This window comes from Microtus oregoni, unplaced genomic scaffold, assembly GCF_018167655.1.
Source record: "Microtus oregoni isolate MIOR12 unplaced genomic scaffold, Mior012 000007F_ref0000211, whole genome shotgun sequence".
NCBI lineage: Eukaryota > Metazoa > Chordata > Mammalia > Rodentia > Cricetidae > Microtus > Microtus oregoni.
The window spans coordinates 16,248,758-16,273,351 of record NW_024543066.1 but is presented as its reverse complement, the minus strand read 5'-3'; the positions used below and the strand labels follow the sequence as shown (position 1 = coordinate 16,273,351).

Here is a 24,594-nt window from a genome sequence, read left to right as displayed (position 1 = left end):
TTCCAACATACAGTGGCACAGCATATGTTACCATTCCAATAGAATGAACTTCAAATGGGGTAAGCCTACACAACCTCAAAGCCTGCTCCCAGTGACGTGCTTTCTCCCGCAAGGCTCCACCTCCTGAAGGTTGCATAAACTCCAAACATCATCACCCACTGGAGACCAAGTGTCCAAACGCTTGAGACTTTGAGGAACAGGTCTCATTCCAACCCCCACACCCATTTTACATGCTGTTAAACATCACCCAGATTAAGAAACTGACTCGAAAAGCCTGTGGGAAAGTCCTAAGCACAAGTGGAGAGCCTACTGTTTGATTAAAGGCACATGGTATCAAACTGCCTTCTCAATATTTGTTTATACCCATAGATTAGCGCTGCTCTCAGCCTTGCAGTGGGCAATGATTAATGCAGCAGGGAATGAATGAGTGACTGTTGGGTATTCAGCCCTAAATGGTCATCCAAACACTGCAGAAAACAGGGAAGAATGTAAGAGCCGGAGGACAGGAAGGACTGACATAAAATGTTGCTGTCTGACAATAGCATGACTGTTGTCCTCATGAAATCAGTAGTTCTGGTTTTTAGCACATGATGGGGCCCCTTAGAATCCTATCATTTAGGGATGAGGTACTGATAAGGCCCCATCCATCCTTGAGGAACTATTGTGATTAATGACTGCTTGGAAAAGGGAGTAATTTTTTTTTTCAGTGGCGTAGCCATTGGTGAATTGTCCATGCTTGAATAAATAACCTCACCCATGCAAAACTAGGTGGATTATACTGTGAAGGTAGGAGAAGACTTTTCGGGGTTCCGCAGGAGTGGGAACGGGACTAGAGAAGGAAATTGTGAGTAAAAAAATGACTCATGTACTTTATATACTTGCTTGATATTATAAAAAAGGACGATTGGGATAAAGGAAGGTTGGATGGGGAGCACGGAAGCACAATTCTTAGTTAAGGGAGCCACCTTAGGGTTGGCAAGAGACTTGAACCTAGAGTGGCTCCCAGGAGCCCAAGGCGATGTCCCCAGTTAGTTCCTTGGGCAGCTGAGGATAGGGAACCTGAAATGACCCTATCCTATAGCAATACTGACGAATATCTTGCATATCACCATAGAACCTTCATCTGGTGATGGATGGAGATAGAGACAGAGACCCACACTGGAGCACCGGACTGAACTCCCAAGGTCCCAATGAGGAGCAGAAGGAGGGAGAACATGAGCAAGGAAGTCAGGACCACGAGGGGTGCACCCACCCACTGAGACAGTGGGGCTGATCTATTGGGGGCTCACCAAGGCCAGCTGGACTGTGACTGAAAAAGCATGGGATAAAACTGGACTCTCTGAACATGGCGAACAATGAGGGCTGATGAGAAGCCAAGGACAATGGCACGGGGTTTTGATCCTACTTAATGTTCTGGCTTTGTGGGAGCCTAGCCAGTTTGGATGTTCACCTTCCTAGATATGGACGGAGGCGGGAGGACCTTGGACTTTCCACAGGGCAGGGAACCCTGACTGCTCTTTGGACTGGAGAGGGAGGGGGAGAGGAGTGGGGGGAGGGGGAGAAGGGTGGGAGGAGGGGGAGGGAAATGGGAGGCTGGAAACTTTTTTTTCCTTTTCTCAATAAAAAATAAAAATAAAAAAATAAAAGGACATCCTGTACCCATTTAAAAAAAAAAAAAAACGCCTGATTTTACATGATTGAACAGAGGTATTTCCTTTTTGTACAGCTTTCCTCTGTATCATACTCTCTTTTCTTATGAAAGAAGAGGGAGAAAAGTTGCCATGTTGCCATTCCAAAGAGAAATGAATGCATGGTCAGGTACACAGATTGACTCACTGTGTCCTAGTTCAGCCACTAGAAAGAAGACTCTTTCACAGGCTGCTGCCGCAGTCTGAGTTCTCTGTGGCTGTGTATTGGTTTTCCTTTTTAGTGAAAGCCTGAAGGTGAGCTGGATACGATAAACCACCTTAAGCATGCATGCACACGCGCACACACACACACACTAAAGATCTCAGTGTCTCCGTGTGCCTCCCCTTCCTAGGGTGCTGGGCTGAAGATGTGAAAGAAACTGGTGTTGTCTGTGGCTCGAGTCACTTGTGTCTTCGCTTGGTGGATGAGAAGGCAGCCAACCAGGGGTTCTCAGCCTTCCCAATGCTGTGACCCTTTAATACAGTTCCTCATGTTTCCGTGTGAAACATGATTAATAAAAACTCAGAGACAGAAATTGGGGCTCAACCTGCAGGTCAGAAAAGCAAAACAGCCAGTCACTGCCTCTTACCTCAACCTCAGTCTGAAATAGTGATTCTGCCTTCAGGAATCTCATAATAAGACTATGTGAGAGCTGTCTGTTTTATAATACTTTCTAGTTCTGGGATTAAAGGTGTGTGTCCTTGCTGCCTGTCTGTAAGGCTGACCAGCGTTTTACTTTTCTGATCCTCAGGCAAACTTTGTTAAAATATAAATGTAAGGCCCCTACATTGGTGACCCCATGACCATAAAGTTATTTCATTGCTCCTTCATAACTGTAATTTTGCTGCTGTTTTGAGCTGTCCTGTAAGTATCTGATATGCAGGATATCTGATATGCGACCCCTGTGAAAAGGTCATTCAATCACCCCGCAGTGGGTCAAGACCCCACAGGTTGGGAATTGCTGGCTTACACAGATGTGTGCTGATGGGATGGAGCCAAGCTCTGCTACTGAAAGTGAGGCTCAAAACCTGGGTTCCCTGTCATTAGCCCCCCAGCCTTGTCGCCATTCATATTATGGAGCATAATTTCATGCATCAAATGTAGAACATTTGTGTTACAAGAGGAGAGCTTGGGAGGGAGAAAAATTAGTGTCGGGAAATAAGGTGCTGCCAGAAGGCTTTCTTGAAACAAAGTGTGGTGGAATTTTGATGAATACTGCTGCCCCAGTCCAACCTGCTAGGCCAATAATCACCAAATACTGACCCATCCGGACCCACTGCAGGCAATGGTCACTGGCCCTCTCAGTAAAGTATATCTGATATCACATATCAGATACCCTGCATATCAGATACTGACAATGCAATTCATAACAGCATCAAAATTACAGTTATGCAGCAGCGATGAAATGACATTATGGTCAGGGGTCACTACAACATGAGGAACCGTATTAGGGGCACAACATTAGGAAGGTTATTTAAAGGGAGACCCCAATATTGAATCAATTTTACACACTGTGCTTGGCCAACGGTTTTATTCTGAATACCTTTATTCTAAGTCACATAAATCTTACTCTGGGTGTACACAAAAAGGAAGTTACAAAGCTGCAAATCCCAGCTCTCCCTTGAGAACACATTCATGACAATGCTAATTGCACTTAAAAATTAAATAGGCAGTGTAAGAGGGATGCTTTATAAAGACACGCTGGGGCACTTTTTCATTTACTCTGCCTCGTGTCTCCAAAGAATTCCGAGTCATCTTTCCATCCAGGGTTTACAGTCCCGGCTAGGACTGCAGTGGTGCAGAGAGCTAAAGGATTTCAATTAACATGAAGCTGAGACAGCGAGAGAAAGCCTTGCGGTGGCTGGCGGGAAGCAGAACACAGCATTGAAAGAAAATATCCGAATCTCCGCGTCACAGGCTGCGGCTTCCGCGCGCTGCCTTCAGATGTCCTTCCCACAGTCGGGGCAGAGGATGTCGTCTCTCTCCGTGAGGAAGCCGCGCCCCACCAGGGACAGGGAGCACTTCTTACAGTTAAAGCAGTCGTTGTGCCACTGGCGTTCCTCGAAGGAGATGTACTTCGTGCCACCGAGACCTGCGCACAAAAGAAAAGCGCAGGGTGAGGCGTCTCCACGTGATCAGTCTCCACAGAGCTGAAAAAAGGCCTTACAGTTTGATCCGCTTCAACCTTGTGCCTACTACACGTGCGACCTTCAGATGAGTGACGGAGAGTCAGGAATTCACATACAATCATCCATTCTACAAAGCCTCAAGGAACTCAGGACGGGCACAGGGGTGTGATACACGCTATGAAGAAGTGCCTGCCTGGGCTAAGTGTGTTGCTCAGTTGTTGCCTACTGAGTGTGGGGTTCTGGCTTCCAACCCTGGCACTGTGAGAAGAAAAGTGCCTGCTGTTTCCTGGATTAGTATCTGTTTTCTCCTGAAATGAAACCTGCTCCCCATGAGAAAAGGGAACAGGATCCCGTGCCTTTGCTGGGTGCTGTAGCAAAGGGAGTAGATGCGGGGAGGCAGGAGAGGAGAGGTGTGATCATCTCAGGAAGGGCTAGGGAAGGACCAGCCTGCAGAGGGGTGACCCTGGGACCAGCTCTAGATCAGGAGTGGGGGTGAGAGAAGGGGCTCGGTGAATCGGGGTACAGTACAATGAAGGAAGATAGGGTCGCAGGCCGGAGCTGACCCTGAAAGAGTCAAGGACTGAGCGAAACCACGGTTTTATCTTTTCGCAGTGCTGGAGGCAGGCCCGGGGCCAGGCATGCCGTGGTAGCATTTGAGCACTGAGCCACAGCCCTGCTCCAGTATTGGTAAACAAGCAAACTAACTAGTTTCACTTCTCTCCTTTCTGGTGACTCATGTTTGACTAGTCTTCATGAGATGTTTAAGGTTCATAGGGTGCTGATTATGCTATCAACGACAGGTGGTCTGTATGGCCACTGGCCACTCTGCAACCAAGAAGAATGGAATACATGGACTTATGACACAGTTGCCATGTGTTCTGGTGAAATGTAGATGACTAATTTTTGATATCAAGAGTCCAGTATGATAAACCATACTGTGACAAAGAAGCCACACCCACACCCGTTCTCAGACTTACCCAACTCTGACTCACCAGGTAGTTCTTATTGACACGGGGAAAGTGTCAAGTTTTTTTCTCTTTGGCAAGTCACGCTAGGGCTAGATCTTAGCAGTGGTCTCTAATGAAGTGTCTGTGTCCTTCCAAAGGCCACTTCTGCTCATGATGGAGGGATGCACAGCAAACCTCATCAGCCTTCTTTCCCTAAGTAGCTTGTGGAGTTTTTGTTTATTTGTTTGTTTAAAAAGGAAAAAAAAAAAGCAAGTTCTTGGAGCTGAGGGTATAACACAATGGCACACTGTTTGCTTAGCATGTGTGATGCCCTGGGTTTGATCCTCAGAACCACAAGAAAAAAAAAAACCAAAATGGAGTATCTAGTTTACATACAAAGTAAATGGAGGAATGCTTCTTGAAGTGCTCTAGTTTGCTTGTTGCTTTGATAACCACCATGATCAAAAAGCAACTGTGGAGGAAAGGGTTGATTTCCTTTTACTGCTTACAGGTGAGCATGAAGAGAAGTTAAGGGCAGGAACATGGAGGCAGGAGCTCAAGCAGAGCCAGGAAGGGGTGCTGCCTTCTGGCTTGCTCTCCAAGACTTGCTCAGCTGCTTTCTTGTAAACCCAGACCCACCTGTCCAGGAGTGACACTCCCCACATTAGGCTGGGCCCTCCTCCATTTGACAGAACTCTCACGCTTTTCTCTCCCCACCTGGCCACTGATTGGTACACATGGCAGATGTTTAGTCTGAAGCCAGCCAGTCTCCACCTTCAATATCTTCAGCATGTCTGATACCTTAGAACAGATAATTGGCTGGCCAGCCAAGCACATTTTGAGCTCTCAGTTTGCTCATGTGATTATAATAGGCTCATAGACCCGAGCAGAAACACTCAATGAGAGGCCATTGGTTCTCCATGACCAGGCAAGGGGAAGTTCTCAGTAATCTGCAGAAGCACAAGCAGTGTGTCAAGGACAGGCGGCGGGGAGGCAGAAAGGTAGACTGGGCGCAGAGCCTCAGGATGCTAACAACACCATGCTAACACTCTAGGCCTCCGCGGTGCTCCAGGAGGCCGCCAGCCTATCCCCTGGCAGCGGTCTTCCCAGGATGCTTACCGCTGATGGGGTTGGTGCACCCAGCACACTTCTTGGCGTACAAGTCGCAGAAGCAGGTCAGGCAGTAGGGGAACTCATCCCGGGCAGTGAAGCGCTGCCCAGACAGCTGCTTCTTGCAGGCAGTGCACACAAAGCACTCCTTGTGCCAGGGTTGCTCCCGGTAAGTGACGCCTCCTGTGGTGATGGGCTGGAGGACACAAGTGCAAGAGTCAGGACCACCCTGGTTTCTGGTAGGCATCTGTCACCATTATTGCCAGCAGACGATGCGAGACAGCCCGGCCCTCTGCAAATGTCCAGTTTGAGCCTCAAACCTCAGACACCTGGTGTTACCCTCCCTACCACTGTCACTCTTGGCTTTCTCCCTAGTGACCATGGGTCTTTAGGTGTCACTAGTGCAGGGGAACAGAAGGTATGGGTGCTATGGGGCATTGTCACCTTCCCAAATAGGAAGGTGGCGCAGTGGTGTGGTCACCATCAGAGACAACACTGAGGATGCTGACTCCTACTTCTGAGCAGCCCTATCGCTGAAGAGAGAGCCATGGATAAAGACCTCAGCACCTCAGTTCTAGCTATGACATTGCACTCATGAAAAGGGAGATGCATCCAGTGACCTCTCCAGCTCTATCCCCATGCCCAGCTTGTCCTGTCTGCTGGTGTGGCCTCAAGGGACGGATCAGCATCCTGGGAGCCTTTATCCTCACCCTGTCTTCCAGACATAGAAGGTTTGTGAAGAAAGCTGCAACGTTGCAAACAGCTCTTCATCCCTCAACTGCATCTAGTCACTTCAAATATTTCTTTTCACAGGAATTTAAACACTGGGTGATGAATGGAGTCAGAGACCAGGGGAGGTCTCAGTTTGACAGGCAGTAGTGAAGGAAGGTGGGATGGAAACACTCCAGGCCACACCTCAGTGTGGCAGCATCCAGCAGTTTCTGGGGTTCTTGCGTGATGGTCGTGCAGCAAGATGCTATTTCTGTGCTACAGAGGACTCAACCGAAACCCAAGCATTGCCCAAGAATGAAGTCATAGCAGGATAATGACAAGGCAGGAAGAATCGGGACTCCTTCTGCCCTGCTCTCTTGTCATTAAGCCACCCATCAGAGACCATTGGCCAGTCACTCCCTCATGCCAGGAACAGAATTTATGGAAAATATTTTGGCCCTCCGTGCTCTGAGGAGATACAGGAGGCGTGGATCTGTGAGGTGATGTTTCCTCTGCCTGGAGGCTCTCCTCCGTGACCTGGATCCCACACCCACTGTCGCCTATGCCTCACACTACTCCACCTCTCCTCACCCCTTCTATTAGCCCCTCACCACCCCACCTCTATTCATACATTCCATCCCTCTCCCTCAGCTCTCCTCACAACCTCCACCCCATTATTTCACACTCCATCAGCAGGTTCGGCTTCACTTCAGCATGGCTTCCTCAGAGATTTTTCCCTAAGCACCCCCAGTCTCCATGCCCCAGCCTAGCTGGTTCCTCTTGTTGCCTACTCTGTGAACAATCTGTCCTGTCCCACAGGACATGTGTCAAGACACCCACTGACTGCAAGGTCGTCTCCACCTAGGTTAAAATCCAGCCCTTGAATGTGTCCTGTCTGGCCTCGGATCCCTGGCGCTCCATGGCTTCTTTCATTGCCTAAGGAGGGATGTGTCTGGCTTGGAAGTCCTGAGTGTATTTGGGGAGCACATACACAAAGGCATGCACCCCACAAGGCTGTGCCACCTGCACTTTAGCAACTAAAACGACCACACAGATGGGCATGTGACAGAGGGAGTTACTCAGAGGAGGTGAGTTACTCAGATGGCAGGGAATGCCATCAGGGTCTTACAATGTGGAGATTATAGGGGTGCCTATGAGTTTGTAGGCCTAACCATGGGGCTGATCTCAAGGTCAATGACTCCCAAACAGAGATCGGTTTTTGTTGTGCATAAGTACAAATGAAGAGACTTTTAGGCCTCATATATAGATTCTATGGCCATCAAACACACGCAAGTTAACAAGGAGTTCAGAATGAGATATCCGCCTCGCTGACAGAGTTCATGATGGGTAAATTCACATGGGAGCCTCCCCCATCACATCAAGATGAGCCTCGTGGAAAAAGACCAAACTGTTTCCAAGTTAGAAGAGGTAGCTGCACAGCAGAAAGATATCCCAGAAGAAACAAGAATTTAAAGTACGGGAGTGTTCAACAAAGAACAGCCATCAATATGGCGGGGGCCGGTAGAGCAGGGAAGTAAAGGGAGGAAGGGGACACAGGAAAGCAGGGAAGTGGGGGAGGGGAGGGCACAGGTGAGCAGGGAAATGGGGAAGGGGAGGGCACAGGTGAGCAGGGAAATGGGGAAGGGGAGGGCACAGGTGAGCAGGGAAATGGGGGAGGGGAGGGCACAGGTGAGCAGGGAATTGAGGGAGGGGAAAGACATAACTTAAACAGGCCGGCAGAAGTCCTAATGGCAATGAGGCCCTGGAAGTGTCGCCACCCATGGAGCTGTATGAGGGAGAGAGTGGCAGCCCCCTGCTGTGGCTCTTGTTGATTTAAGATCAGCAGAACAGAGAGAGGTTAAGACGGGGAGTTTCACTTCCCTCCACCATCAGGCCATAAACATTCAGAAATGTTCTGGAAGGCATGAATTTTTCTCAGAGCTCATCTCTTTGAAACAGAGACCGGATCACAGACCCAATAGATCAATGCACAGACACCCACAAGAACAAACACGCAAGGTAAAAACGGCCATGCCCTCTAAGCAGGGAGATGCAATAATGTTCCTGCATGGCAGCCAGGCCAAGGATGGGAAATGAGAAGTTCGAGCAGACCCGGGGGGAGCTCAGCACCTTTTTGCACTGCACGCACTGCAGGGCGTACTGCTTCTCATAGCAGGGCACACAGAAGTTCTGGTTCTCCTTGGGTATGAAGCTCTTGGTTCCAATGGGCTGCTGGCAGCGCTGGCAGGTGAAGCAGGTCTCATGCCAGCTGCTGCCCTTGTATTCCATCTTGCGGGTACCTGAGGTGGGAGGCAAGAGAAAGCAGCAGATGTTAGGCTGGCTTGGGAGTCCCAGTGATGTGCCTCCAGAGCCTGCTACCGCTGAGTTTCATGATACAGCTAATCCCTCCTGCTCTCAAAGGCTCGCCTCTAGCTGGAGATAGTTCCTAGTTTGCCTTTAGATGCGATGCTTTACATGTGATCCTCGGACAGGACGGGTACTTAGTAGGCATTTGAGAGTTACCTTAGATACGGTGGTTGGAAATGTTAAATGAAAATAGAAACTGAATGCTTTTCTGCTTTACAAAACATAGATAACTACAAGCTTAGAGCATTCTTACGGGGTGGTGTTGGTGAAGGTTGCCACATGGGGATGATAACGGTCTACTCTACACTCATAGTTCAACCTTCCATGGTTTCTGTTATCTGCGGCCAAACTTCAGTCAAATAGAAAACATCTAACGGAAAATTTCAGAAAAAAACAATAGTGTGCTCACTACAGCGAAAGGGCTCTGTGCCTTCTGCCTCTACCTTCATCACAATGTTCATGAGCCACCCTGCCTATGTGGGCTTCCTTGTTCCCTTGTCCTGCACCCATGCTGGTGTAGTTCACCAAGATGCTGTCTCAGCGGCTCTCTAATGACACTTGCCCCTCCTCTGTACCTCTACTTCCCCAGGACCTGTCTGCCCAGCCCTAGGCACAAAAGATCCTAGCATCCTAGCACTGGTCTTCTAGGCATGAAGGGCAGGGCAAACTGGAGGGACCAGTCAGCAGGAGTCAAACAGAAGGTGGTGGGCCACTGTAGAGGTGAGCATAAGCAGTCAAAATGGGAGAACAGAAACAGGAGGAAGTAGAGACTGTGGCTGGGCTGGAGCAGGGTGTCTGGGCTGCAGCTGGGCTGCAGCTGTGTGGCTGGACTGGAGCAGTGTGTCTGGGCTGCAGCAGTGTGGCTGGGCTGGAGCAGGGTGTCTGGGCTGCAGCTGTGTGGCTGGGCTGCAGCTGTGTGGCTGGGCTGTAGCTGTGTGGCTGGGCTGGAGCAGTGTGTCTGGGCTGGAGCAGGGTGGCTGGGCTGCAGCAGTGTGGCTGGGCTGGAGCAGGGTGTCTGGGCTGCAGCTGTGTGGCTGGGCTACAGCTGTGTGGCTGGGCTGCAGCTGTGTAGCTGGGCTACAGCTGTGTGGCTGGGCTGCAGCTGTGTAGCTGGGCTGGAGCAGTGTGGCTGGGCTGGAGCAGGGTGTCTGGGCTGCAGCTGTGTGGCTGGGCTGCAGGCTTGGGAAGTGTCTAGAGGACCCTGCCCACCAGAGGAACTGCACACTGACTTTCTTTGGCTCTTGTCCAGAAGACCATCAGAGATTTAATTTGCTTTTCTTTTTTAAGATAAACTCGTGTGCTGGGCGTTGGATTTGTTTGTCTGTTTTTATGAATTTGATATGAGGTAGAATCACTGGGGAAGAGGAACCTCAATTACTACAGTGCCCCCATCAGATCGGCCTATAGATTGATGTGAGAGGGGTCAGCCTTTGGTGGGCAATGCTTCAATGCCCACTGTCATACCCCTCTTGGGCCCCAAGTTTCTAATTAACGTAGCCTAGAATTTAACATAGCCTAGAATTTAACCATCCTGAATTGTCATGCAGCTAGCTCTGCCTTCTCCACTCCTCCCCAGCTGTGCTTTCAGGCTGGGGGCTTCCATTCCTGTCACAGCGTGTCACCGTCATTTAAAAGTCGTATTAACCGGAAAAAGTGTTATAGCAATAGACTCTACCTTACCAAAGGTCTAATTATCTCTTCTGGAGAAGTAACACTTGTCGTCCCACACATCTTCTCCAAATACTTCCCATATGTCAGTCTGTCACCCAGAATGCTGCAGTATCTCTTCTTTGCCAAAAGCAAAGCAAGCCAAAAACAACAACAAAAACCCAAAAGTGTAGCTGGTTAGTCGCTCTCCTACAGAAGGGTCGGAGCTTGAGTGCAGTGGCTATAGCCCAGCAGCAGTGTTCCCTGGCGTACAGGGAGGCCGCGAGCATCCACTGTACCAAGTGTCACAACGTGACTCTAAATTGTCTCTTAAGCATCATGTACTCCATGGGACCTGGCTGCCAATGACATAGGGTTATTCTGTTGGGTGATTTAAATTTTAAAGTTGAAACTACAAACTCAAAACCCTTGACTCGAATTGGACTCCCCCATATCCCCCAACACAGGAACCACACATATGTGTAGAGGTCAGAGGTCAACCTTAGGTGTTGTCCCTCACGAGCTGTCCACCTTGTTTTTCTCACTGTCCATCTTGTTTGACTAGCCCACGCTGGCTGGCATCTTCCAGATTCTGTATCATGTTTTAGCATATGATGACACATTCTCTGACAGTTCTTGTCGCCAGCACTGAACAGCCAGATTGTCTATGTTCCTGACCCAGCAGTGAAGGCAAACATTTAGGGAGAATGTGTGGTCACTCCATCTCCAGCATGTCCTTCTTTCAGGATTTAACCACTTCTGGGACTTGTGGTAATGGATTATTATCCTTGGTAGAAATGGTTATCATATCTGAGGTGGGGCAGACAGACCACAAATAAAGGGCATCTTTCCAACAAAATGCAAGTCCCCACGAAGAGCTCACCATGGCCCTGCCACACGGGGGAGCACTACACGTCTGTGAGAGTGGGTGACTGTGGCTGGGAATTGGAGCCTGGGTACACACTTGATCCCAATGACCAACCAGTGCTCTTCCTGTGAGCTGCCCAGCGGTAAGAGTGGCCACAGAATGGTCCCAGGACTGTCCTGCTGTCACCCCCACTGTGTGAGGAAGCCTGCTTGCCACATGTAAAGCAAGTAAGAGAGACTAAAAGTGTCGGTCAACGCCCACCTGGTTAGACCAGTGTGGACACTGTTGAAGACCAGTGTGAACACTACAGAGGACCAGTGTGAACACTGCAGAGGACCGGTGTGAACACTGCAGAGGAGCGGTGTGAACACTGCAGAGGACCGGTGTGAACACTGCAGAGGACTGGTGTGAACACTGCAGAGAACTGGTGTGAACACTGCAGAGGAGCAGTGTGAACATTGCAGAGGATCAGTGTGAACATTGCAGAGGACCGGTGTGAACACTGCAGAGGATCAGTGTGAACACTGCAGAGGACTGGTGTGAACACTGCAGAGAACTGGTGTGAACACTGCAGAGGACCAGTGTGAACACTGCAGAGGACTGGTGTGAACACTGCAGAGGATCAGTGTGAACACTGCAGAGGACCAGTGTGAACACTGCAGAGGACCAGTGTGAACACTGCAGAGAACCGGTGTGAACACTGCAGAGGACCAGTGTGAACACTGCAGAGGACCAGTGTGAACACTGCAGAGAACCGGTGTGAACACTGCAGAGGATCAGTGTGAACACTGCAGAGGACTGGTGTGAACACTGCAGAGGACCGGTGTGAACACTGCAGAGGATCAGTGTGAACACTGCAGAGGATCAGTGTGAACATTGCAGAGGACCGGTGTGAACACTGCAGAGGATCAGTGTGAACACTGCAGAGGACCGGTGTGAACACTGCAGAGAACTGGTGTGAACACTGCAGAGGACTGGTGTGAACACTGCAGAGGATCGGTGTGAACACTGCAGAGGACCGGTGTGAACACTGCAGAGGACCAGTGTGAACACTGCAGAGAACCGGTGTGAACACTGCAGAGGATCAGTGTGAACACTGCAGAGGACTGGTGTGAACACTGCAGAGGATCTGTGTGAACACTGTTGAAGACCAGTGTGAACATTGCAGAGGATCAGTGTGAACACTGCAGAGGACCAGTGTGAACACGATTACAGAAGCCCCTCCTTAAACCCCTTCCAACCTCCCCTGCCACTCCGACATGGAGGTTTTGCAGCTCACACACCCCTATGAAAGTGACAGGAATCAGGCACTTTCTGACTGAGCCATCTCCCCAGCTCCAACTTCAATTGCTTTTACATGCATCATTGACGCTGCCGTTGGCACAATGGAGTTAAACATCTCCTTCGACCAGAGACAGGCAGGTGTACATACCTACAGTTCCAGCCACTAGGAAGCCCGAGGTAGGAGGATGGATTAAGCTTTCTCTCAACCCCTCCCTCATCATATGTGCTTATATTTTCCAGAGTGGTCTTAAATGTTTGGTCTCAGTTGCATCTGATTCTTTTGTTTCTGCTTTTACACAGACACTCATCACGTAAGTGGCTGGCCTCAAACTCAGAGATCTGCCTCTCTCTATCGATGGAGGGCGGAGATTAAATGTGTGCCCCATCACACCTGGCACTGAATGTGATTCTTTAAGAAAAATACTTTAAAATGGCTTTATGTTGGTCTCAGTAACCAGCGGGGTGAAATGAATTTCCTTTAAACTTCAGTTTCAAATTTAATATATTTGATAGCTCTACCTAAAAGTTCAAACTTCAAATTCTTAAGTAGTAGGAAAAAAATTAAAATTATGGGTATCATGAATAATGAAATATTTTAAGTGCTAAAATAGCTAACACATTAAGAAATTTCAACTTAAAATCACACTTTCTCAATGTGTACTTCAAAACTCAGAGTCCCAAGGTTAATTCACATTTTTAAAATCTCGCACAGACTTTAGTGGTGACTTAATATTACGGTGGTCTTAGGGATGTGTCACCAGCTGACAATATGATATTGTGATCTACAAACACGTTGCTGGCATTCGTGGCTGTTCTGGGACACACAGAGCCTGTGGGCACCAGAGTGGATACACCTGGTGATTCTAAAGTTTCTCAATGTGTCTGCTTCCCCTTGATTCTAACCCTCCCTATAGTTAAAATATTCCAAAGAAGACGTCTTGACACTTTAAATTATTTAGTTATCTTACATTGAATCTGGCACTATGGCCCAGGCTGGCCTGGAATGTACTGTCCTCCTGCCTCAGCTTTCCGACTGACCAGGTTCAGGACCTTGTTAACAGTCAATTGTAAACAATTTGAGTTCTCTTGTCTATACACAGTTTCTCCACTAGAGGGCGCATGATGGCCTTGCTTGGACCACTGTCTGCACAGGATCTGTCCACCTTCCCCACGCACCCAAAGTTACATTTCCCTGAGTCCCATCTGCTCACAGATGTCTCTGTCCTCAGTCAGCTTGCCATCCCCATTGAATCCAAGTGACCTGCTTACTGGTGCTTCCGCCTACCTAGTCTTCAGGAAGGGCCTATACTTCCTAATGACACTCTAGGGACGGAAGCTCTCTGCCGGCTTTGTGTAGCTATTCAGCAGCCATGTATGGCATATGCTAAAAGCGACCTGGCTCTTAAAGTAATTTTTTAAAAGGTGTATTTATTTATTATGTACACGATGTTCTGCCTGCAGACCAGAAGAGCACACCAGATCCATATTATAGATGGTTGTGAGTCACCATGTGGTTGCTGGGAATTGAACTCAGGACCTATGGAAGAGGCTCTTAACCTCTGAGCCATCTCTCCAGCCCAAGACCTGTATTTTTATTGGCTGAACCAGGCAACTTGAATCTGGACAGCCTTTAATAGGTCATGCAAAGGCTATTCCTCACGGTGGCCCCTGAACCTACACCTATGCCTGTACCACCTTTTTAAAAATGGGGGTGACATCAGAGAACCTAGCCCAGGTTCTCTGAGCTGTTCTAATGCCCATTTTTACGTCATGTATCTGCTAAGATTTGCTTCTTCAATCCTGTATTTGTGTATGTGTGTTTGTGTGTATTTTTGCAGTGATGGTAATCAAACCCACGTGCTGGGCAAGCACTCTGTCACTGAGCTACACTGGCCCTCCGTATATTTTCATTAACTTACCCTGACAGGTCCCTAACTCACAGAGATCTGCCTGCCTCTCCCTCTGGCATGCTGGGATTAAAGGTGTATACCTCAATGCCTGGGCTGTTCTCTCACTTTTTAAAAGTAAAGATTCCTTTTTCCTTCACAAAACCAAAAGGAGAGAGAGAGAGGTACCCTGTCTTTTCCAGGTGAAAAAAGAGACACCTTATCATTACGTCCAGTTCTTAACCCAGTTGAGGTTCTGTCCTTTTTGATGTCTGTCTGTCTATTCAGGACATAACTCCACGAGTCAGACAGATGGTGGGACTCTGAGACTCCAGCTAAGCAACCTGTAGCTCTTGGCCAGTCCTGACACCCCAGGGCACAAGTCATAGTTGCTGAAATCACTGAGTACAAACTCAGCAAGCAGGGCAGAATGAGAAAACACATGTAGTGGGAAAAGTAAGGGAGAAGAAGAACTGTATTTCCAGGGAACGCCCGGCATTCTTCTTACTGGCCAGTTCTCTCTATTGACAACCAGCTGCAGATCAAGAATCCCCCCAAAAAACAACTATCTCCTTAGAGAACTTATATCGACTTCCTCTGTCATTATTTTCCACATAGCACAATATAGCGGTGTTCATATAGCACGTGCAAATGATTTTAAATACACGGGAAGATGCTCTATGTAAGCACTGGGCGTTTTGCATAAGGAGCTTAAGGATCTGTGTGTGTTGGTGTCTGGACACACTAAGGGGTGACTGAACATAAGCTCTACTTAGAGATCCCACACTTCCTAACGATACACCTTACCCCTGCAATTTTTTTCCCAATTTTTGAGACTGGGTTTCTTTGTATAGCTCTAGCTGTCCTGTAACTAGCTCTGTAGACGAGGCTGGCCTCAAACTCAGAGATCTACCGGCCCTGACTCCTGAGTGCTGGGATTAGAGGTGTGTGCTACCAACCCCACATCTTCGGTCACTAAACACATCTTGAAGTTCAGGGGACAGCACTGAAGTACCACTACCAGTGTCTATGGCCAAGCGAGAGTCCCACATCACTGGACTGGCTCAGGCCCTCCTGCGCCGTGTGCGCGCGGGAGAGGCCCGTGCTCTGACCTGGCATGATGGTCTTCTTGCATTCCTGGCACTTGGACGAGTACTCATTGGAGTAGCAGTCGGTGCACAGCAGTTGCTCCTCCTTGGCGGCGAAGGGCTTGTCCACCAGCGAGTTCCCGCATCTGGAGCAATGGAAGCAGCCTTCGTGCCAGTGCCGGTCCTTGTAGGACAAGTCCTGGAGAGTCAGACACGCAGTCAGAGGCAGGACAGAAAAGGTGGAGCTGCTGTCTAACTCATCGTAGCACAGGGGCACAGCAAAGCCCTCAGGACAAACGTGGACACAGGTGGGCTGGAGCCCGGGAGCCTTGGTGTGCTGCATTGCTAGAGTGTGTACACATGTGTGAGTGTGTGTGCGTGTGTGTGCGTGTGTGTGTGTGCGTGTGTGTGTGTGCGTGTGTGTGTGCATGTGTGTGTGTGCATGTGTGTGATTTGAAAACTGACCTTCCTGTACAAAGTATCTTCAGAAGATGGGCCACTGTGGTCACAAGCACATCAGGGAGACCCTGGGTGTTGGGGCATTCAGACACAGGCTCCAGGGCAGGATCTGGGGCCAGCAGGAAGTGGATCAGGAAAGAGAAAGAGGATCGGTGTGGACAGCTGTGGGACAGGAGAAAAGAGACGAGATGGGGTGCCTGTCAGATCTCGTGTCACTGAGGGCAACAGGCCCAGGGTGAGAAAGTTCATGTCCGGATGAGTCAGGCTCTGTTCCTGTGAGCATGGAGTTCAGTTCATCCCGAAGGCTGTAGGGAGTAGCAGTGAGGCTGTAGTGTTGGACTGAGAAGGGAACAGGGAGGGGAAGACAAGGGTCGGCACTAAGGGTGGGTGCACTGGGCTGCCTCTGAAGGGGAGAGAGATGAGGGTTTGCACTGGGTTGCCTTTGTTGCCGATAGCAACAATATGCAAATGGGGAAAGCCTTGAGAAGACAGAAGCAGAAGCCTTAGTAAATGATAGCAGGGGGCCAAAGAGTCCAGGGGAGAAAATCCTGTTGACTCTGTGCTGCCCTTGATCTTGCTTGAAGGATGAGAAAAGCCCTGTCTACATGGGCCCTAGAGTTTTGAAGCAGCAACTTGGAGCGAAGCCACAACCCTTTCATGTCCAGTTTTACGTTAGAAAGTCTCTGTTCCGGCCATTGCCACCCCGATCCCCACCACCATCCACACATCAATCAGGCAGAAACAGAGTATGAAGCTACCAAGTTTCCTGGGCTAAACTTCCACCTGAAAATCTCCTGGGCACCTCTGCTCAAGTAGAGGGCATCAACAGCAAACATCCCAAGCGTTGCACCCGGGTCACACTTAGAGTGACACCCGGGGGAAGGGGAAGGTGTGACTTGATTAGAAAGCCCTAAGCATCCCCAACCCAAACTCAGAACAGAAACAAAAGTACAGCAGTTCTCTCTTGCTGACACCTCTCTCTCTCTCTCTCTCTCTCTCTCTCTCTCTCTCTCTCTCTCTCTCAGATCCCAAGTGTCAGTGGGTTGGTCCTTTGCGGAAGGGGACCAGGGACACAGCTTACCAATACGCTGGTCTCTCACAAGCCTGTGAATGAAGAGAGTAGGGTATAGGAGAGCAGAAGCCCAGCCTCTCCTTTCCAGGTTTAATACTTAAATATTTTTAGAATTTTTTTTGGTAGGGGGAGAACACATGTCCTTAGTTTTAAAGTGAAATAAAGTATAAACTGCTTTAATTTGATCCCACGGGTCTGTGTGTTAACTCATTACAAACTGCTAAGTTAACACAATGTACATGTTATCATTTAAATATATATATATATATATCATCACATGCTATATTATATCATTTGGGATTGGATATAACTTGTTTCCTCTCTATGCATATATACCCTATCTTCAAAATAAAACACATCAGGGGTCCAAATCGCAGAGAAAATAAAACAAACATGAAAAATAAACCACAGAAATTTGCACTATTGATGATAATTGGGACTGTGTGGTAAGCTCACAATCCTACAGAGGCCTAGAAGGTAATTAGTGCTGAAGCTCAGAGACATTCCTTGGCTTGCTCATGGTCACACAGCTGGTATGTATCCAAATCAGGCTCTGGGCTCAAATCCTGATTCAAAGCTGTGGCATGGGTCAGTGGAAGGTCGCTTTTGCAGACGTTAGCTGGCCTTCCTCTGGGATAAGTCACCCTACCAAGGAGGGCTCTCGGTGGCCGCCACTGGACGGAAGTGAGGGAGCAAAGTCAGAGCCGCCTTTGTAAGCTGAGCTGTGGTTACCTGGTGGGTGACTCTGCTCAGGGAACGGGCACCACACACACCTGCTGAAACTTTTTATCGGCGAGAAGAAAAGCAAGAGTTTTGTTCGTTGCTTTTCACAGGGGCAAAACACCATGCCCAAGGTAACTTAGAAAAGAAAGTATTTCATTGGGCTTCAAGTTTTGATGGATTAGAATCCAGGATAATGGAGCAAAATCCTGGTGGCAAGGAGAGCCGAGGTCTCACGTCTCAAAACCGCAAGTAGGAGGCATGTGCGCAGTGCATTGAGATGACAAACAAAGGCCTTTGAAACCTTAAACTGGCCCTCGGTGATGTGGCTCTTCTACCAAGGCCACACCTCCTAATCCTTCCCAAGCAGCCACCCGCTGGGAACCAAGTGTTCTGATGCCTGAGACTTAGAGGGGGCGTCTTGTTCAAACCACCTCAAGGAGCCAGGAAAGTTGTATTTCGGGGCAACCTTCAGAAATGACAGAAACAGAGGGAGGAAACCTTAAGAACTACAGAACAAAAGTGAAGCTGCCACATGTCCCCAGTCCCTACCCTGGTTAATGAGTCCCTAGAAGGACAGAGTCCTTTGCGTTGATGTAATGAGACATTTGCAGAAAAGCTGACTGAACGCTCTAAGTTTCCGTAGAAACTCTTTGTTCTTTCCACAGGGAACACTTCTGCCATGAAGACGCCACAGGTAAAGACTGCCTTGCTGATAGTCACAAGACACTTACAAGAATAAATATGTGCATTGTCACGTCCCTTAGACGGAAGCATCAGCATAGGGCTTCAGACCTGCCCAAGGCCAAAGCTCCTACTGACTTGACTACTCCTGATGGGACACTCTGACTTCTCATCCACAGACCGGAAGGAAAGGGCCTGTTCTTGGCTGTGACAGTTCACCCTTTGCCCCCACCTATGCTGCCCTGCCTTTCAGACTGCTAAAGAGTAGAGCCGAAAAGCAAAACAAAACAAAACAAACAAAAAACCATCCCATCCCACTCAGGGAGCCCAGCCAGGCATGCAGAGATCACAGGATGCCTAGCAAGAGTCAGGCAGAGCACTCACTCCCAGCTGCCTTCCCACGACCAGGGGACATCATTTCCCGAGGCTTTCCTAACTCACTTGCCTGTCTGGCACACACACTTGAGTGCATATGCACGAACACACACACTCGCCATGAATACTATAGTGCATAGTAATCATTCTTAACCCTTTCTAACAGACATGTTTTCTCTGAAGGTAAATATCAACCTCTGATTATATTCCTAAATTCAGCGGTGGACCAGAACGTCACTAAACAGGTTTGCGTCACCATTGTTGGCAGGTCCTGGATGGGTGGGTAGGAGGCTCAGAACGGGCCCTTCCCCTATTCCAGGTGGAGATGTTGATGACCTTCCAGCCTTTCAACCTCAGACTTCTCATCAGAAAACTGGAAGGGCGGCTCCTGCTATTGGTTGTGACAGGCGGTTGCCTTAATACATCTAAAGCGGCACCGGTTTCTGCCACATCGGGACTGCTCAGTGAATGCTAGCTCAGAACCAGTCATGGAAGCGGTGGCCTGAACGTCACTCACTGGTACTACACTTCCACAGGAAGGTGGCAATGCAAATCAGACATTCTTTCTCTCTTGTGCCTTCTTGGTTTGTTTCTTTGTTTTTGAGCTTACTGTGGAGACCAAGACACAAACTAGGTATTCTCGTTTCTTAGCTTCTCAAGTGTGAGGGTTCCGGGCATGAGACACCACACCCCGTTAAAAAATTTTAACATCTTAAGAGCTCCCACAGGAAGAATTCCAGCACTCTAATTCCGTATAGTGCTTTTAAAATTTCCTCGGCCCTTATAGTCTAAAAATATGTTTCTAAATTCATCTTGCCTATTCCAAGCCATACAATAACCATATGAGGCAAAGCTTTATGCTTATGCATGAGCAGATTCGAGACAAGGATGCAAAAAACTAGATGCTTCCCCCCAGCATCCCAGATTTCTACCTTCACTGATTCAACAAGCCAAACTCTGCTCCCGTTTTTGTTTGTTTGTTTGTTTGATTGATTGATTTTTAGGTGGCACATCGGCGTTAGCCCTTTCCAAATTGATCCCAGCCTGCTCACCCAGCCTTGGCTTGCTCCAGCCCCACCCGTTTAAGCCTCCATCTATGTCTCTCCTCTCTGGAAAACGCTGCTCAGATGCAGGCTCAGCCCACATCTCACCTGCCCCGAGAAAGCTGTGGCCAACACAGAACCTCATGCATGTCGTTCAGACTCACACGTATGCAAAGCCATACGGTACATCACTTATTAGGCCACTGGGCTCTTCCTGGGCTTCTCAGGCTGTGCTCTGAGATCCCTTGATAAGGCTGTCACATCTTCCTCCTGATCTCTCTGCTTACTGCACTAACCAGGAAGTGGTCAAAGAGTTTACAGTGAGAAGATGGTAACTGAGACTGTGCATTGCACTCGCTTCAGAGCAGAGCGGTTTCCGGGCCCACCTGATTTCAGTGTCTTGAGTCTTAGTGGGAGACAAGGTGTTAGTCCCAGGATTCTCTGGGGCTCAGAGGCAGTTCAAAAATGTCACTCCGAAAACTGAGATGATAGGTCAGAGCTGGCCAACGCTTGACACTACACACCACATATTCACCACGAAGACTGGGTGCCAAGTGATCTTTCCATTCTTTAGGTTCACGGCTCCAAACAGAACCTTGGTTTTCATGATTAGTATTATGGCAGTGTTGGCTAGTTCAGTTTTTCCTATATTGTTCTGCACAAATGACTCAGATATCTACAGATTCTCAATCCTGAGGTTCAATTAACCACAGATGGAAAAGATTCAAAACTAAAACATCATCTGGATTGAACACACACACTTTAGGGGTGGGGGTGTGCTATAGTCCCTAAATAATACAACAATTCTTTAATAGTATCTATACTGCAGTGGATATCACAAACAGCATGTAGACAGTTTACAGGATGTTGGAGGCTGTGTGTAGTTACATGGAAATGCTATACTGTTCTATAGAAGAGACTCGATCTCCATGTCTTATTACTAACCACCCAGTCTTTTCCAGATACTGAAGACCACACTGCTTCGTGAGCAATGACAATGACACTTAAATGTTGAGGAGGGGGCAGCTTGAACTTGGTGAGCATGCATGAAGCCCTATGCTCATCTTAACACTGGAAAGAGGGAGGGAGGAGGGAGGGAGAGAAAGAGAGAGAGAGAAAGAGAGAGAGCATTGGGAGGCAGAGAAAGAGACTAAGTTTTCTAGAGAAATTGGAAAAAGGGGAAAGACCTTTTCTATTTCCCAGAAAAACAAAGAGAAAAACCACTAAGGCTAATCTTGAGCCCACAGGAAGGTCATGAACTGCAGGAAAATGTTGCTATACACGGAAGAACAGCACAAAGACTTCTTTTCAGACTATAGTTTTCCCTTTGAGGCCATTCCCAATTGAGAACACGCTTGTTGCCTGCCTCCAAATATGCCCTTGTTGGGACTTCGGCTGAACTCTAGAGTTCCACTGGGCCTTTACGTAGCTGGCGGTAGCTCTAAACAGCAGGCCCTACTGCAGCTGGCTGCCTTTCCACAGTTCCTTCGCATACTCTTCCACCTAACCTGGGAAATGTTTGGCTGCCGTTTCCCCAAACTAACTGCTTCTCAAGCTGATTTCTGAGAGTAAGTGGATTTGCTCACCAACTATGCCCAGCCTGCTGGAAAGAAGCTCTGCTTTGAGATTATTAGGTGATCCTGTTTCTTCTACATTCTTTCAGATCCTTAGAAATGAAGTCAGCAGGCATGGAAGGCAGGAGAAAGGATGGCTGTCACACGGCTCCCCGAGAAGGAGAATTTCCTCACATTGTTAATTTCCCTGACAGCTCTGTGAGATAAGTGACCTCATTGGACAGATACGGAAATGAAGGCTCATAGGTGGCAGAGCTGGTTCTTGTCACAGAGCTTGCTGAAGATGGAACCAGGCATCAACCCAGGGAGAGCGGCTCCTGGGTCCCATCTTGAGCGTGCGGAAGGACACATGCCGCTGAAGGATGCTGGCGGCTGAAGGACGCTGCTGGGCCTTCTTGAGCTGCGAGGTCTTTTCTGACAGAACCCAGTAAACCAGCTTTATTCCTCACTCTGAAGGCCCTGATTTATTGAATTTCCTTTAAAATTTGCCCAAATAAATCCAATATTCGCCCTTTATTACACTTTTACTTTCCATGTTCTCAGATACCTAAGCCAACCACAATATAAAATTATTATTGGGAAAATCCAAAAATAGAGGAGTCTTAAGTTTTAAGTTGCAACACATTCTGAGAAGCAGGACACCGTCTCAAGACATTTCACTTTGTCCCAGACGGGGCACGAATTTTCTTTTGTCACATTGTATATGCAGCTCCCAGCAGTGACTTCTTGTCATGCTGACTGTAGGGTGTCCTGGTGTTTGGAGAAATCATAACGTCAGGGGTCCAGGAATCTTGGAATGTACTTTGGCAGACAAGTGGGATTACTGTACCCACGATGTCTGTGCTCATTACAAAGTCTATGGACAGACTATGCATGGCGTGGCTTGCTCATTGAGACCTGAGGAATCTGGCCAAGAGATGGTTCATCCGACATAAAAGCTTGTGTATAGGCCTGATCCCTGAGCCCCATCAGTCAGAAGAAAACTGACTTTCTAAAGAGTTGTCATCTAACTTCTACACAAACACACAATGACCCGCATATACCTATGGTCACACACATAAACACAAAGTCATAATAACAACAACACCAGTAATAATAATAATAATAATAACTTAAACATCCTAATTTGGAGAGTACTGACTTGATACACTATTTAAAACTATTGCTATTATTATTTTGCAGAAAGGGTAGCCTTGGCTGGCCTAGAACTTGTTATGTCAGTTGTATTGGCTTTGATCTCACAGAAATCCACCTGCCTTTGCCTCTGGAGGATTGGGATTAAAGGCATGAACCACCACACCCAACAAAAAATCTCATATTTTTGAAAGAAAAAAAAAAACTCGAAAATCATTCCAAAGAGTAAGCATCCAGTTTGAAAGAGGCCATAAAAGGAAGAACGGCACAGCACTCTTAGCAGAGAGGGGTCCAGACGGGCTGTAGGCAAGGCCTGCATCATGCCGGTAGAAGACTGGCCCCTTCCTAACAGCCCCCACTCCACCGGTGCTCAAGAACTTTCTCAAACACAAGACAGGCATCTAGGTCTTCCCTGGGTTTGGGAGGACCAGAGTCCACCTCAGAGTTCCCATTCAATCCCCCAAAGAAAGACCTCCTAGATTTTCTGTTTAAAAACTTTTCAACATTAAGTAGGAAAGTGCGTCCTGATAGAGAGAATTGGTGCTGATCCTATTAGAACTTTGATGTTTCCCTCTTAATTGACTAGTAAAGCCAGTGAGTAGCCGGTGAATGTGCTTGGAGCTCCTGAATCAACCCTCCAGACCACCTCTGCTGTCGTCATTTATTCGCTATTTTTTTTTTTTAGTTGAGTGGAGATAACACCTGAGCTTTGGCCTTGATGCCCACAAGTGAGGAAGTTTGATAAAACAGTCTATTCTGCCTATTCCGTATTTAACCCGTAAATATCCCAACCCTGCCCTGGGGAGTGGACCTGAGACTTCCCCTTAAGTCTCCACAGGCTTGCGGGATGAACACTACTGGAAGCTCACTATTCCAGGGATTGGCATACTATGGTGGACAGGAGCAGGGGACACATTGAGTGTGCCACAGTAGCACCAGAAAGCTGGAGAGGAACTGTAGCCCACACCCGGCACCATTTCTGTAGTGCCCTCATTGCTCTTGAACAGGAGGAAGACAAGGACCTTTTCCATAAGGGAGACAGGTGGCAGAGGTCAGGCAAAAATCTCTTACTCACAGGACTGACCACTGAGAGTCCATATCTGATCTGAAGTTCATGGGCAAGGCTACGTGCAAGTGGGCAGGGAGCACAGCTTGTCGGTTAGGGACCTTTCGTGTCTGTCTGTGTCTATCGCTACTACTTCCTAATCCCTCAGTAAGAGCTTCAACTCTTCTAAGCCTCAGTGGTTTCTACACGTGATGGGGTGAAAAAGTCCTTATCAGTGGGAGGAATCTAGAGGGGTTTAGATAACACAACGGAGTCATTTCCAAGTGCCAGAGCCAAGTAACTACCCAACGGGTGCTAAGTTTTAAGATTAGTTTTGGCTGCTAGCATCCTCTACTGGCATCTTTTCCTTACTATTACTGCTCTCGTCACAGCGCCTCCTCAAGGTACACTGGAGTATGACAGCCTGCCCAGCGTCAGGACTTTGCAAAGGCATAGAATATTCAGTCTGTTCAGTCTGAGCCCTTTGTTACAGTCATTAATTTTTTAGATGCATAGTGCTCTATGAGAAGTCTGTTTTTCTTCACTTTCTGCGGTTCAGAACTCAGGTTGCTAAAAAAAAAATAATAATCCTATAATCAACATATGGTTTTCTTTGCTATTGTCTCTGGGTATCCAAGAAAAAGATGTAATATTGCAGGACAATAAAATTACATTTGTATTGTGGCTTCTCAACTATTTCACTGGCTGTCAGAATCAATGATCCCGCCTCGATTATTACAGAATTTCCAAAGAGTGGCCGAA

At 48.0% G+C, this 24,594-nt stretch overlaps 1 protein-coding gene across 2 annotated transcripts in view; it reads right to left on the bottom strand.

Moving 5' to 3' along the window:
- Nucleotides 1-3,205: 3,205 nt before the first annotated feature.
- Fhl2 (four and a half LIM domains 2) overlaps nt 3,206-24,594 on the bottom strand; it is a 72,644-nt gene continuing 51,255 nt past the window's right edge. For both annotated transcript variants that reach the window (XM_041655097.1, XM_041655098.1), the window contains exons 3-6: nt 15,751-15,925; nt 8,717-8,886; nt 5,885-6,071; nt 3,206-3,781 (exon numbers count right to left, since the gene is read on the bottom strand). In XM_041655097.1, coding sequence (XP_041511031.1) covers nt 3,630-3,781; nt 5,885-6,071; nt 8,717-8,886; nt 15,751-15,925 — 684 coding nt within the window. In that variant the 3' untranslated portion in view covers nt 3,206-3,629. The remainder of the gene's footprint in view (nt 3,782-5,884; nt 6,072-8,716; nt 8,887-15,750; nt 15,926-24,594) is intronic.